The sequence below is a fragment of the Botryllus schlosseri genome, chromosome 2 (assembly GCF_051294905.1).
Source record: "Botryllus schlosseri isolate E-star chromosome 2, Bs_hap1, whole genome shotgun sequence".
Lineage (NCBI taxonomy): Eukaryota > Metazoa > Chordata > Ascidiacea > Stolidobranchia > Styelidae > Botryllus > Botryllus schlosseri.
This window is the reverse complement of record NC_137237.1, coordinates 4,721,142-4,734,791: the sequence shown is the minus strand read 5'-3', so window position 1 is coordinate 4,734,791 and position 13,650 is coordinate 4,721,142. Positions and strand designations below refer to the sequence as shown.

The 13,650-nt window shown below is 38.4% G+C and overlaps 1 protein-coding gene across 5 annotated transcripts in view; it reads right to left on the bottom strand.

Annotated features, from left to right (window-relative positions):
• Nucleotides 1-10,440, bottom strand: part of LOC145433104 (band 3 anion transport protein-like) — a 36,205-nt gene extending 25,765 nt beyond the window's left edge. The window contains exons 1-8 of one of the 5 annotated variants that reach the window (XM_080310038.1): nucleotides 9,941-10,440; nucleotides 8,547-8,679; nucleotides 6,901-7,020; nucleotides 6,684-6,811; nucleotides 5,318-5,426; nucleotides 4,050-4,163; nucleotides 3,868-3,979; nucleotides 1,725-1,857 (exon numbers count right to left, since the gene is read on the bottom strand). In XM_080310038.1, the coding sequence (XP_080166164.1) occupies nucleotides 1,725-1,857; nucleotides 3,868-3,979; nucleotides 4,050-4,163; nucleotides 5,318-5,426; nucleotides 6,684-6,811; nucleotides 6,901-7,020; nucleotides 8,547-8,565 (735 nt within the window). In that variant the 5' untranslated portion in view covers nucleotides 8,566-8,679; nucleotides 9,941-10,440. The remainder of the gene's footprint in view (nucleotides 1-1,724; nucleotides 1,858-3,867; nucleotides 3,980-4,049; nucleotides 4,164-5,317; nucleotides 5,427-6,683; nucleotides 6,812-6,900; nucleotides 7,021-8,546; nucleotides 8,680-9,940) is intronic. The other 4 variants (XM_080310036.1, XM_080310037.1, XM_080310040.1 and 1 more) reach the window with 4 other exon arrangements.
• Between the last annotated feature and the right edge of the window lie 3,210 nt (nucleotides 10,441-13,650).

Sequence of the window (13,650 nt, the reverse complement as noted above, 5' to 3'; positions counted from 1 at the left end):
AATAGAGGAAGAACAGTCACACCACAAGGAGAAACAACTGGAATCATTATTCGCAAGTGACATCACAGCATCAAATGGAAAATACGTATATTAGGGCTGTTCAATCATAACTTTTTTCAATTCTACAGTATAATTGATAAAAATTTTATCAAATCAAAAATATTGTTCCCCTATAACGTCCTTTGAATCAAATAGAGGATTGAGTCAAATTCGATATGCATCGTCTTTTTAGTCAAGACAACAATTTCAAGGGGTAGCCAGTGAAATTAGAAAAATTTCATTTTTATACAATAAATCCAAAACTTCATCCCCAAATAGCAATGATTACACAGGTTGGAATCGAGCCAAATTTGATTTGTTTGCAGTGTTTTTTCAGGCAACCTAATAATTTCATCAAGTAGCCTGTAGAATTTGAAAATACTTATTTTCAAACAGTGCATACGTATTGGTACAAATCAGGAATTGTGAAATGTTCATCAATTATGACATAAAATATGCGAGAGATATGGAAATAAGCGGGTTCACTCGCAAACACGACATTGCAGACACACAATTGAACTCCGCGGACAAAGTCCTTATAATCTCCAGATTGCAGCTCGCTATAAATAGCGCCCACCGTCTGCAAAGCGTAAGAAATCTCGAACGCATAAAGCACGGGACAGCAAGAAAAGAGAAGTCATAATCATAACCTCAATCTCAAAGAGCTTTCAAGTGGGTAAGTTTGTAATTACGGCAGAGTGCCTGCACCAGGCAAAGCGTAAACAGAAAAAGCCAGCAAAGACTTGCAATAGTATCCTCAAAAACTATTGACTATCAACTTGTCAAAGACCACGGTTAACCTACATTTGGTACAGAGTTGAAAAAACAACTGACTGAACGTGTTAGCAATGAAATGTGCAAATAATATTGTGCTATATTCCTAATATTATCAAGACCTACGTTGGCAGAGGTAAATAACTTGATGGCATATTCATATTGAAATAAACCGGGATATTTTGGGCTGACACTCGCCAGGGCTAATCGTCTTCAAATAGTAGAGAATTGAAAGGAACATTGTATAACGACAATCGTATCACCAAACGTGACTTCACCAGCATGAAATTTCAAGGTAAAAAAACAATTTACTAAACATCATATTAAAGAAACGTGCTACAGTCAACAGTCCCAATATTATGTAGGCCTACATGTTACGACAAAAAAGGTTCCGAAAAAACACAAGTCACGCCTCGGCACACACAGCTTCCGAGAGAGGAACTTGTGATAACTCTGAATTCTTTACAGTTCAAACAAACAATAAATTTCAAGTATTTATAGCACTCCACCAAGACACGTAAATTCGCCCCTATCGAAAAACAAAATCTTAGACCCTATCTGTCTGTATTTTCAAGCCAGCACAACGAGAGGGAAAACGGGTTACTTAAAAGTATGATGCTTACCGCGTACAATACAAACGTCACCTACGCCATGACTTGACTTTGTAAAGCCCCCAGCCTCAAAAACAACACGACAACACAATACAGATGACAAACGCCGAGAGATTTTCCGTGTGTGTCAACCCACAAAGACTAGTTGTTATGAGTTAACTCAGGGGTACATATTTTAGAACCATGCATCAAGAGTTTGGTATTTTGATGACGCGCATAAAACAGACGTTTCCGATTAAAAAACAAGTCGTCAAACTGCGGGTGCACGGATAAATTTCCAGTTTTCGCGACAAAACAAACCTTTTTCTTCTTTTTTTCCTTCCTCTGAATTTTCCTTTGGGTCGGAAGGAGATCGCTGGTTGACGGCGATTTTGTATTACCGCCCTGAGATGACGAGGAGGACGACGATGATCTGTGACGTCTTCGGCTGGTCCTAGTGACAAAATAATGGTGCGTTTAGACAAACTGTGTAATAACCTAGTATCATCTCTGCAAAATGCGGCGGCTACCAATTATGTTCAAGGTTATCAGTGAATTCAGCGTGCTAAACATTCAAATGAAACAAATAGGTTGACACGGTGTCACGCTCAACGTACCGCAATATCCCAACTGAAGCAAGACTGCGTGGCGATTACATGGTTCTTATATCAAGAAGCGCATGATGAAAAATTGTGATGTAGACACCATTGACAGAATGAAGCGACACGGCGTGTCACCAGTAGTGTACGCACAACTTGTGTGTTGTAAGCCAACAACTGCTGCTGTTGAACGTTCTTTCTCCATTCTTGGCAAGCTACTTAGTAAGGACTGACACTTTCTACCCGAGAATGCAGGAAAGTATCTTTCGTTGTTGTACTACAACAAATTTGAATTATTTCTAACATAATATGTGATGTAACTACTGGAATTCATCATAGGGCCAGATTTCGTTAAAATAAAGTTTTTCCTTGTAAAAATTTGTCAGATTTTGAGGCCAAACTACTTCGTAAGGACAGACAGTTTCAACCAGAAATGAATATAAGTAGTACACTTCTAACATTATGTGGGAAAGCACCTAATTTGCATACTTTAGCTCAAATTTGGTCAAAATTATGATTTTTAGGTCACAATCGTCCGTTTTTTAGGTAAAAAAATCCCCCCTACTTATGAAAATTCACCAAGTTTCAAATTCACATTAGCTACTAGGACAAACACTCGTGAAATGACAAATTCCATACAGCCCTGCTGCAGACCGCACAAAGATTTTCTCGTCTCAACGTAAACCCAAGCGCCGTTACGTCACTCTGGTTTGCCAATCAGGAAATCGACAACCCAAAGTTTCAAAAAATACACAAATTATTATCACCTTGGTCGTACACATGAATTGTTGGACCGACTTGTGTATTTCCTTGCGAGGTCATATCGGAAGTTTTATATCCTAACCGTAAACTTTATTACTATACCACGCTCAATAGGGATTATAAAGGAAGGGGATTTTAAAGGAAGTGTTTACCTGTTAATTTAAGAATCCAGGCTATGTCAAAGAATACAGTCATTGCTTAAGCAAATCAGACAAATCGTAAACACATCAACTCGACTCACGAGTGGCAGCGAAACTATTGCCAGTAAAATTTGTTGTAAAGCGACAGTATACACATAACAGCCTTTGACAGAACATAGGGGGCGTGTCTACGCACGAGGTGTCAGCATCTTTTACTGCTGGAGACCATATCATAATCTGGCATCTATCAAATACGACATCATTACACACATTACGTAGGCACAGAGATAACTGTAACTCATCCTAGAAGCTCACTCACTACACAAGGGATTAACATTACTACCGGTTTATGACTGCATAAATACAGCTCCTTAATCTTTTGCACAGTCTGTTGGAGGTACACAACTTCAACAGATACAATTGCATAATACATTCGATATTCATATTGACATAAGACCGAATATTTTCGGCTGACATTCGTCAAGAGCATACTTGTACTAGACAATTATATTCGCCTAATTACGTTGATCACGCCGGCAATATATTTCTAATCTAATTGGCGACTTGCTTGTGTGCTCAAAATTCAATTCCAATCTGATTTGTTTTTTTCTGAAAATGTCACAGGGGAACTGTGTAGTGCGAAACGAGCCATGTTTGGTGTAGATGCATTTGTCATTCTTGATTTTTGTTGTATTCCTTTTATGAACTCAGTAATTCTGATTTCAATCTAATCTGGAAAAATTTGTGGAGCAATAATTCTGATTCAATTTTAATTTGGAAAGAACTGTAGATCTAATAGTAATTCTAAGCTAAATTGGAAAGCTGAGTATTTTCTAGTTGTCAAATTTGGTCAGGGGTAACTGCCGGCACTTTCGAGTGATTTCAAAACAACTTTGTCTATTTACAGTCACGATATCCCTGGCTCAAATCGCCAAGATTAACATGGATCGCACTTCGACATACCTTTCCTTTTCAGGAGAGCCCGCCGCCGCTCTAGACTTGAGCGATTTGATCTCTTGCCGAGGCAAATGAGCAGACAGAGGCTTCGAATGTTGTCTCTGGGTTCTACGGTGGGCTGTAGGCGGAGAAAAGTTGAAAAAATTAGCGCCCAGTGCTAACCGTCGGGTAAAAACCAGTGCCCGTACACGAATAGTCAGAGTCTGTGAACCGTTGGTCGGGATACGTCGAGACTTCACTCGTAATATCGGGATCCCCGAAATCTATTTGTAGATTCGGTGGGTCGTTGTACGGCGGCGATCCTAAAACACACAACGACATGAAAGAACATATGTCGTGACAAGCACTCCTGCCGATCCTTACTAAGGTTGAATCAATAGTTCGAGGATATAAAAACGATAGAAAATAAGTCGTGGATACACCCCGCGACTCGGACATTCTAATCTAATTTGTGAAATATTTCTTTGCTCCAATTCCAATTCAAATCTTAATCTGTGAGAAGTTTTTATGCTCTAATTTTATTTCTAATCTAATCTTTTTACCGGGAAATGCTACAGGAGGGCCGCATAGTGGCATTCTCGTGCTCAAAGAGAATGAGCTCTGATTCAATTTTACCTGAACTTACCCAATGTCAATGTTCAAGTATTCGCAAAATTCAGTAGTTCTAATCTGATTTGAAAAAATGAGTAGCTAACCGGCTATAGTTCTAATTTCAATCTGATTTGGAAAAATAAGGTGCAGCTATAATTCTAATTCCAGCCTAATTGGAAAATACCTGAATGTGATTCTAATTCTAATCTTACTTGGAAAAATGAGAAGCTGTAATTCTAATTTCAATCTGATTTGGTGAAAACTGCAGCTATAATTCTAATTCCGGTCTGATTTGGAAACTACTGGATGTAATTCTAATTCAATTGGCAGAACCAGTTCAAAAGTTGAAGAATATAAAAACCGAGGACACAAGTAGTAATATAATTCAATGGGTAGCCTACAACCAGTACTACTGATGCGCAGGTACTGAGGTCACATCCGAATAGATACTCTTCGATGTCATTCAGCTACGTACGAAAGACAGGCAAGTCTACCCCTCAAAGGAAATATTCACGATTGATCAAAATAGTGATGCCAAGTTGTGTAAGCTACAGCTAATAATCCTTTTTTCAAGATTTTGACAAAAATCCCTTTAAATCATTCATTGAATCTAGGAAGAAATAGTCAAAACAGGAAGAAATAGTCAAACACTCCAAAAATTACCGATTTCATCAAACATGAGACCAAATTGATAGACGCAACTCAATAATTACGGTAAGACACATTGATCACAAAACACAACATCTCATTTCTTATGACGCCAAATGAGTACATGTACACGTCTCTTATATCCTGATATGTGACCAAGGGGAGCTGAAAAACAAAGCAGTTACTGGCAGCCGAACAACAGGCTTTGCTGGCCTACCTGTGCCGTCGTCAAATACTTTGTCAAATTCTTCTGATAAGCAAGAGCCTTTTCGAGAGAAGCCACGGTCGGCGGCTCTCGTGCTGGGTGCCGGTATAAGAGAACCTCGCTGCAATTTATCAACAGCATAAAATAAGTCATTAAGGGTGCAGAACTGCAGAATTCAACTTGAAACTGTTGATATATTCACCAAAAGCTTTCGGTCAATTCTCGTGAGTAGCTAACGTCAGAAACGCAGCGAAGGTGAATAAAATTCAGAATTTAGGGAATAGTAATAAAATTGTTATCAAGACAGTAAATAGTAATCAAGATCACAAAGTATTCATTTCACACATGAGGGGATAATACAGGATTGTGTATCGCTATGACGGTATGACTACACGGCCACAATGTCCAAATTGCGCCATCACATATGGTCCAAACGTAATTCACAATCTAATACCAGCACCATTCCCGAAATGCAATCTGACACATGATATTCTTTCCAAGAAGTAGCAAGTGTGTCTCATTACCAAAGCAAGACAATAAATTGCTAGGGACAATAGTCATTAATCTAGCAAGCATTTCCAAGGAAGAGTTTCCTGCAACTGCGACACAAGAAAATCGCTACCAGAAACGAGTGAATGCACAGTATTTTCACGGACGTAACATAATCAATAATCTTTATTATGTGTTGTTCAAACCATTAGAAATCACGATATAGTTAGGTAGCAGAGAAAATGCAGTGCCAAAGAATTGCTGATATTGCTGATTTATTACAAAAATAACGATGATGTAGATGGGCAGTGTATAAAAACTTTTCAAGTCTTGAAACTGTCATATCGTTACATTGTCAACTACGGGATGGATGAACGATTATGAAAAGTACAGCAGAAAATCGCATTTACATGACAACAGAGGCCAAAGGTAATGCCGTAGCAACCGTGACGATATGCATCTGCCGCGATTGCCGCGCACATATTCAGCAAGCCATTTCAGGAAACGTGACTGGCTTCCTGTTCCCTGGCACGGAGCAGATAAGGTCGCACGCACGCCTCCGCTCATCCCACCGCCAAGAACCAAACAAGACCAATCGTTCGAGAGAAATTGGAAATCAACGGGTGCACCGTTACCGCAGTCTACCCTGATCACCGGGAACATGAATGTAAGATTTTGGCAACAGAAAAAATCGTTCAGAACAAGGCTATAAAGTATGGACAATCTCAAGAATACCCAGAATTTAGGAAGTTGATCAAGAATTTGAATTACCTAATAGTAAAATTTCAACGTGAGCAAAATCAGCTACCGCAACACTAATGAAATGACCGCTCAGGTAAACAGGCCCAGATTGACACAGCCCTACAACCGACAAGAACGTAGAACTTACCCTTTCGGCTTTTGGAGGTTCCAGTTCCGCATTTTGCCGCAGCATCAAGTTAGAAAAACTTAAATGACTATCCATACTTTCAGTAACCGTGACGACGGGAATATCCTGCATGCTTCTCGAAACCGACGCTAAACCATAAATACAATGTCATGCGCTCGTAATTTCAAAAGTAACGACGTCGGCAATTGAATCGCGCGCGCGCGCTCGGGCAATTTACCTGGAGTGTAGACCATTCCGGCGTCGAAAGACACCTGAAACTTCACAGGCTTGGCCATACCTCTGTCGACAGCGGACGCCGGGTTGTGCAAATGTGAGTTGGTGCCGGTGACACCAGGACCTGAGATTTCCACAAGCAACACACCAGTGCGTGAGAGAAGAATAATAAATGCTAATTTTTTTCTGAGGTTGAAAAAAAATTCGCAATCTTGACAGGTTGCCAGAAATATTCACTATGATTGTTCAAAAATAACTATACAGTAAAATTTTTTGGGGTTGGCTAAAAAAGATCGCTGCACACCAAATTTGGCTCAATTGTAACGTGTAGAATATTGTACAGGCTTCTGGTTATTTGATAAAATTGTTAGGTTACCTAATTCAAGCCTACGCACCAATTTTGGTTCAATTGCAGCCAGTAGCCGCATTGCTACAGGAGAAGAAAGTTTCTATATACGGTACAAAAATATCAACAAGAATTTCAAAATTTTCTGTTCACCCCATGAAAGTGTTAGGTTGTCTATAAAAACGATGTTCACCAAATTTGGCTCAATTCCAACCAGTGGAAGCGGAGTTATTGCTGTCGAAAGATTTGGATTTGAATAAAATAGTATTTACGGTGTGCACACCGATAATAAATAATTAAAGAATTGGTCACCGTAAATACTATGTTATTGATAATCCTAATTTTTCGACGGAAATAACTCCGCTTCCACTGGTTGGAATTGAGTCAAATTTGGTGAACATTGTTCCTATAGACAACCTAACACTTTCGTGGGGTGAACAGAAAATTTTGAAATTTTTGTTTATTTTTATATAAAAAATAGAAACTTTCTTCTCCTGTAGCAATGTGGCTACCGGCTGGAATGGAACCGAATTTGGTGTGTAGGCTTAAATTAGGTAATCAAACAATTTTATCAAGTAGCCGGTACAATTTGAGAAAAAAAGTAATTTTCGAACACCCCTAGTGTAGAAGCAGAGCTATTTGTGTTGGAATATTTCACATACATTATAAATTAGGTATTTTAATTTTTTTTCAATTTTACTGTCAACAACATGAATTTGTAAAGTTGAGTCACAAAACAATACAAATCAAATCTGACTAAATGCAACCAGTAGAAGCAGAGTTTTTGAAGTACTAAGTTCAAGATTTTAATAAAATAGTATTTACGGTGGCAACTTCTTCAATTAGCCTATCAATTAGATATCTTCCCACCGTAAATACGATTATTTGAAATCCAAAATTTTGAACATCAATAACTTGGCTTCTACATGTTGAAACTGAGCCAAATTCGCTAGTCATCGTTTTTGAAGACAACTCAACCATTTCACGGGGTGTACAGTGTGATTTGAAAAAATTCAACTCCAATAGCTTCGCATCTACAAGTGGGAATCGAGCCAAATTAGGTGTGCCGCGTTATTAAACTCGATCTAACAACTTCATCAGTTAAATCTGAAGAAAAAAGCTTATTTTGGACAACTCTAATGTACACTCCACAAATATGCGAATCTGCTGGCACAGAGGCGAAAAGATATAACAGACACTGCATAACAAAAGTGCTCACTCAACTCACACCACTGCACGCTAAAGACAGCTGCACCTCAACGATTATCTTCAAACGATATAAACACATAACATATTCCACCAACCGTCGATCCCACTAGCCATTCTCTATGTCTTCGAAGTGGTGCTGTGGACCAGAGCAGATCAAATTGTTACAGTTCTGTAAGAATAGTGCCCGCAGTGCCACAATCTCTACCCAAGTATCTGGTTGGCGACTCTCTGAAAGAAAATGTTTTTCAATTCATCGAAACAGAAATATTTACCAAAAGCAAACCTAAAATCCCGTTGTTTTGTTTGCATAAGTATTAAATCACCGCGGCGCGAGTGTTATGTGATTAGGTATTTCAAAAACGTGCCAGAAAACACCAGCGTGCACACACAAAGACACTTTTTCAACATCAACCAAGATTTGTTAGAGCTAACGTGTATATCAATCAGTACCCCATATATCATAATGGGTGAAGGACACATTTCAATAATTTATAGCATTTATTCATGAAGATTGAGATTTTGCTTGTAACACATGAAAGAAAAAGTGTATTAGGGCCTGTTTTAAGTTTAGAAAAACAATGAACAGCCAGGAAATAAATTCAATGAACAGGACTGTAGGTATAAAAAAAAGTTGTAAGGGTGTAACATGGGTAGTATAATTTCAATCATCCAATTCTCGCTCTGAACATGTATCCAATACATCAAATCCGATGGTGAAGCGTTAAGTATATTTGCCATGAGAAAACACCAATAACGATATCGATGAATTCCTTGAATTATATATGATCAACTGAGGTTTACTTTTCACGGCTAAACAGCCGCAAGAGAATAGCAGCAGTTTCAAACTTGTGCTACTAATTTTTCCTTATGCAAATCCTTGATAATTCCTCGTTAGCTAATTTCTCAGATGGCTTCTCAACAGTATATATCGTAGAAAGTTGTCCTGACACTTTACCATAACATGCAAAACTACAGTACAATATAAAGTGATATTCGAAAATTTCAAATGATGGCGCAGATATTCAAATATTCAGTTTCATGAACCGGCACAATCTTATTGGCCTATGACTGTATCGTAAAAGTAACAGAGAGATTGGTTGCCCATTGTTCTAATGGTGGATCATTTTCTCTCGCTGCTAAACAAAGTCATGAAAACAGATTGTCTTGCTAATACTTCTGCATTCTCTATACTGACAAACAACATTGACAATTTGCAATGTTCTTAATGCTGATATGGCACTTTTGTTGCAAACCTGTTGCTTTGTATGACTACAAGAACAGCATAATCCGCTTCCATTAGGGAATGATGATTCTCATTTCATAAATTAACACCTATTAATACCTGTGTTGATGTTTCTATGGGATAAACAGTGATGAGCATGACATCAACTATAAATAATATATCTGCATCGACTATATAGCTTGACTATTGACAAAAAAATTGACTGACGATTTTCAAAGACACATCCATACATCCATACATCCATACCTGAGTTAGTAAGCAAGATACTTTGACCATATAGGCACCGCATTCGGAAGTGGCGATTATCGGCGCTGTGCGTCGTCTTAGGTACGGATGTTAAAAACGATGAAGGTCACACGAAATGTATCCTTCAATATCTTTCTTCTTCGATAGCTCTTTATTCTTCAGTCCGTCAGTGCTTGGCAACCAACTTTTTTTCAAGTCCCCTTATTTGAGACACAAATAATCCCCATCTAACAAACATACATGCGGCGGTTAAGTATTTATAGGAATCGAGATGACGGTTTTATAATAAAATCGCTCTAAAATGACATCTACGAAACAAAACTTGCTTGCGAAGTTGGTTCTGAATGTTTCACTAAAGGGTTATTTGATTCAAGTATTTCAGACATAGCGTTCGATGAAGGCATGTAATACACTAGCAAATTTTCAGCTATTTCGAATTAGATTAGAATTATAATTGTAGCGACATAGGTTTTTACAAATTAGACTACATTTAGAATAATAGCTGCACAGATTTTTACAAATGAGATTAGAATTAGAATTATAACTACGGTTTGTTTTCCAAGTATTAGAATTACTGAATTTACGAAAACTTGGAAATTGATCAAGTTCAGATTATATCCAAGCAGAGTTCATTTTATGAGCAAGAGAACAACAAATATCTGCACAGCAGGCTTGGCTTCTTTCGCACCATACAGTTCTCTGCAGCCAGAAATTAGAGAAGAATTAATCTAGAACATAGAAACATGTCATAAATTAGAAAATAATTAGAATTATAGAAGAGCTATTTCACAAATTAGAATATAATTAGATTACCGACATTTTGCTGCAATCAGACAACCAGAATTATGTAGTTGTCCAAGTCTAGTAATACACATTGTAATAGTAGGGGCTACAAAATAATTACATTTTATTCATATGCAGAAATCTTAGCCTATAGCCTATAGAGTGATTACAATAATTGAACTCAATGAGCGGAATACAATTGAAATTAAGTAACCTTTGCCTTTGCCAAGTGACTGGTTTTACACTGTATCCCAGATATTTGACACTTCAAGGTAACTACAATAAGAATGCCCAATGTTCACTCTTGAAATCTAATAGAATTTGAGTAATTGTCTCCGCGAACTTTGGTCCCTTCACCTCTCGAAAGAATGCTGAATTTGCGAGAAAAAAAAATGAAGTCACTAATTCAACATAATAAATACGAGTGTAAGACACATGGGTCCATATTAAATGATAAGTTTACTTGTATTCAAACAACGTGTTGGTTAAAGTAGCTGTGTAAATCCAAATAAATATGGGAATTGATATCAAACTTGAACAGGCAGCAGATCACGATTGTCACTTTAATGATCAATGATAAAATTATATAATGCTTGTTTATCCTAGACAAATATGCATGGATATGTAATATTCAGTTTATTAGATCTTAGATTCATCAGCCTGCCTATCAAACAGTATTCCGAGACATTGGTCAAATACCGGGCTATGCACAACGGCGGGAGAATTCCACTGCATTGATTGTGGGGCTGTTTTCAAGAAATTTCCAGAACATTAACCAATTCTGATAGTAACGCACGACGCTACCGAGCAATTCACGGAATCAGTGGTGCAAATTGGGTGCACAATGAATTCTATCCCAAAGACAAGTCATATAGACAGAAACACCAGAACATTAGTGCATGACGTTATACGATATCATCTGACAAAATTGACGATTCCCAGTCATCGGAATAGGAGCACACTTTATGACTTTCTGATCGTAAACTGTCGACGCCGCGAAAAATAAGTCCTCCATCAAAACCATGTTACAAATCTGTAGCATAACGAAGATCCACAGCCGTCATTTTGCGATGTGGACATGTAACCGCACCCATCACCACTCATGTCATCGTGATAGATATGGCCTGATGAGTGCTGACGACCTTGCCCTTCCACGCACTTACCTACATACACCTAATCTAACCGAGCTGATTGAAAACATCACATGCTATGGTATCGGAAGGGAACCAGTCATTGTCGTCGTCTGGCTTATTCTGTTTCAGAACTATTGCCCTATTTACAGCTCTTTATCGACCCCCAACGTAGGCAATGATTGGGCAAAGACACAAAGCAGTTGCGCTGCCAAAACCATAGCCTTCATAATGGGCTATCATCATCAATCATCAATCAGGTTTATTAATATTTTCATCGTTTCAAAAACATCACAAGACTGCGATACAATGAAAAGATAGGAAGGTGTCGAAACAATTTGGAGTAGCCTTTAAGATCAGGCACCCACCCTAGCCTAGGTGAAGTAAATAACAAAATAAGAGGCATGCACATTGCACAGTGCACACTGAATGCAAAGTAATGCAGAGAATATAAGACGCAAGCCAAAACAATCCACATTTCCAAGCTCTTGACTATCTCGTCATCGTTTTATGGCATTCATGGTGCTTTTCGACTACAACGGTAGGGTTACCATCACCAAGCTGTATAAACCATACGTCCCCCATTTTCAAGAAATTGAAGTCATGACATGCCACCCCAATTTGTCGCTTGCTTCTTTTCCATACTATCTTCTTTACTTTTCATTCAGTGTGCATTCCTCCTCTTTACATCGCCTAGGCCAAGGTGGGTGTCTGATTCCATAGACTACTCCAAGTCGCTTCGACACCTTCCTATCTTTTCATTGCATCGCATTTTTGCGGTGTATTTAACTGATAAAATTCATAATAAACCTATCATGAAATTGAGAATGACTTCTTTTTTTTGGCAATTCGTCCTACTTTGAGAGCCAGGCGATCGTACACGGACAATGCCACAAATGACGCGAAATCTGGATTTCGAAGGCAGTGACGGCAAAGGTTGGCTAAAAATATAAGCGAACCGACTTTAAGTTGGAGCAGGTCTGTCGGGAATCGAGGTGAAAAATGATTTTTTTTTCTTCTTCTTTAGTCAAACCAATTTTAAATTACCCGTTTTCTCGTCCGCTTCTATATTTTGTAGCTTGTATAGAGTGTCCTATTTTTCGAATGTCAAATTATGGTAATTGTCATAGGGTAGGGTTACCATACGTCCTCTTTTAAGAGGATTTGTCCTCTTTATTGAGAATTCAGGTCAAATTTACGGCCAAAATCGACTGAGATGCCGTAAATCGTCAGCAGCGACGTAACGCTCAGGCGGGTATTTCGGGAGCTGAGCTGGAGATGACTTTATTTTTTAGTCAACCACTTGAAAATGTGAAGGGAAAAACCGTATTTTGGGCAGGGCACCGAGCGAGTAAGTTGGCATTTTTTTTATTTAGTCAACCGACCGCGAAGTGAGAAAAATTTACCATTTTTCAGGATTTACCACCGGTTTTGCAAGTCTGAAAAAGTGTCCTCTTTTCAGATTTCCAAAATATGGTAACCCTATCATAGGGCGCTAGGCCAATATTATTTATTACGATTCCGTATCTGCCGACTTGTAGCACTTCTAGACTTTTGTAAGACACCTCCAGAAAAGGACTTGGTACAACATGTCATTAGTTTATTGTATAATTTATTGTGTACACCTCAAAGCGCGTGATAAGTATGGTAAGCAATAAACCCGCTTCTCAGATTCATTTCAAAATCAAGAGTTGCGCTGTTGACGGGTACGCGCGGTCAACAGCCCGCCAATTGCGTCACATGATAGCCAGTCATTTTATGAAAAATTCTGCCTTCCCTCATCTCAGAGGTAAGCCT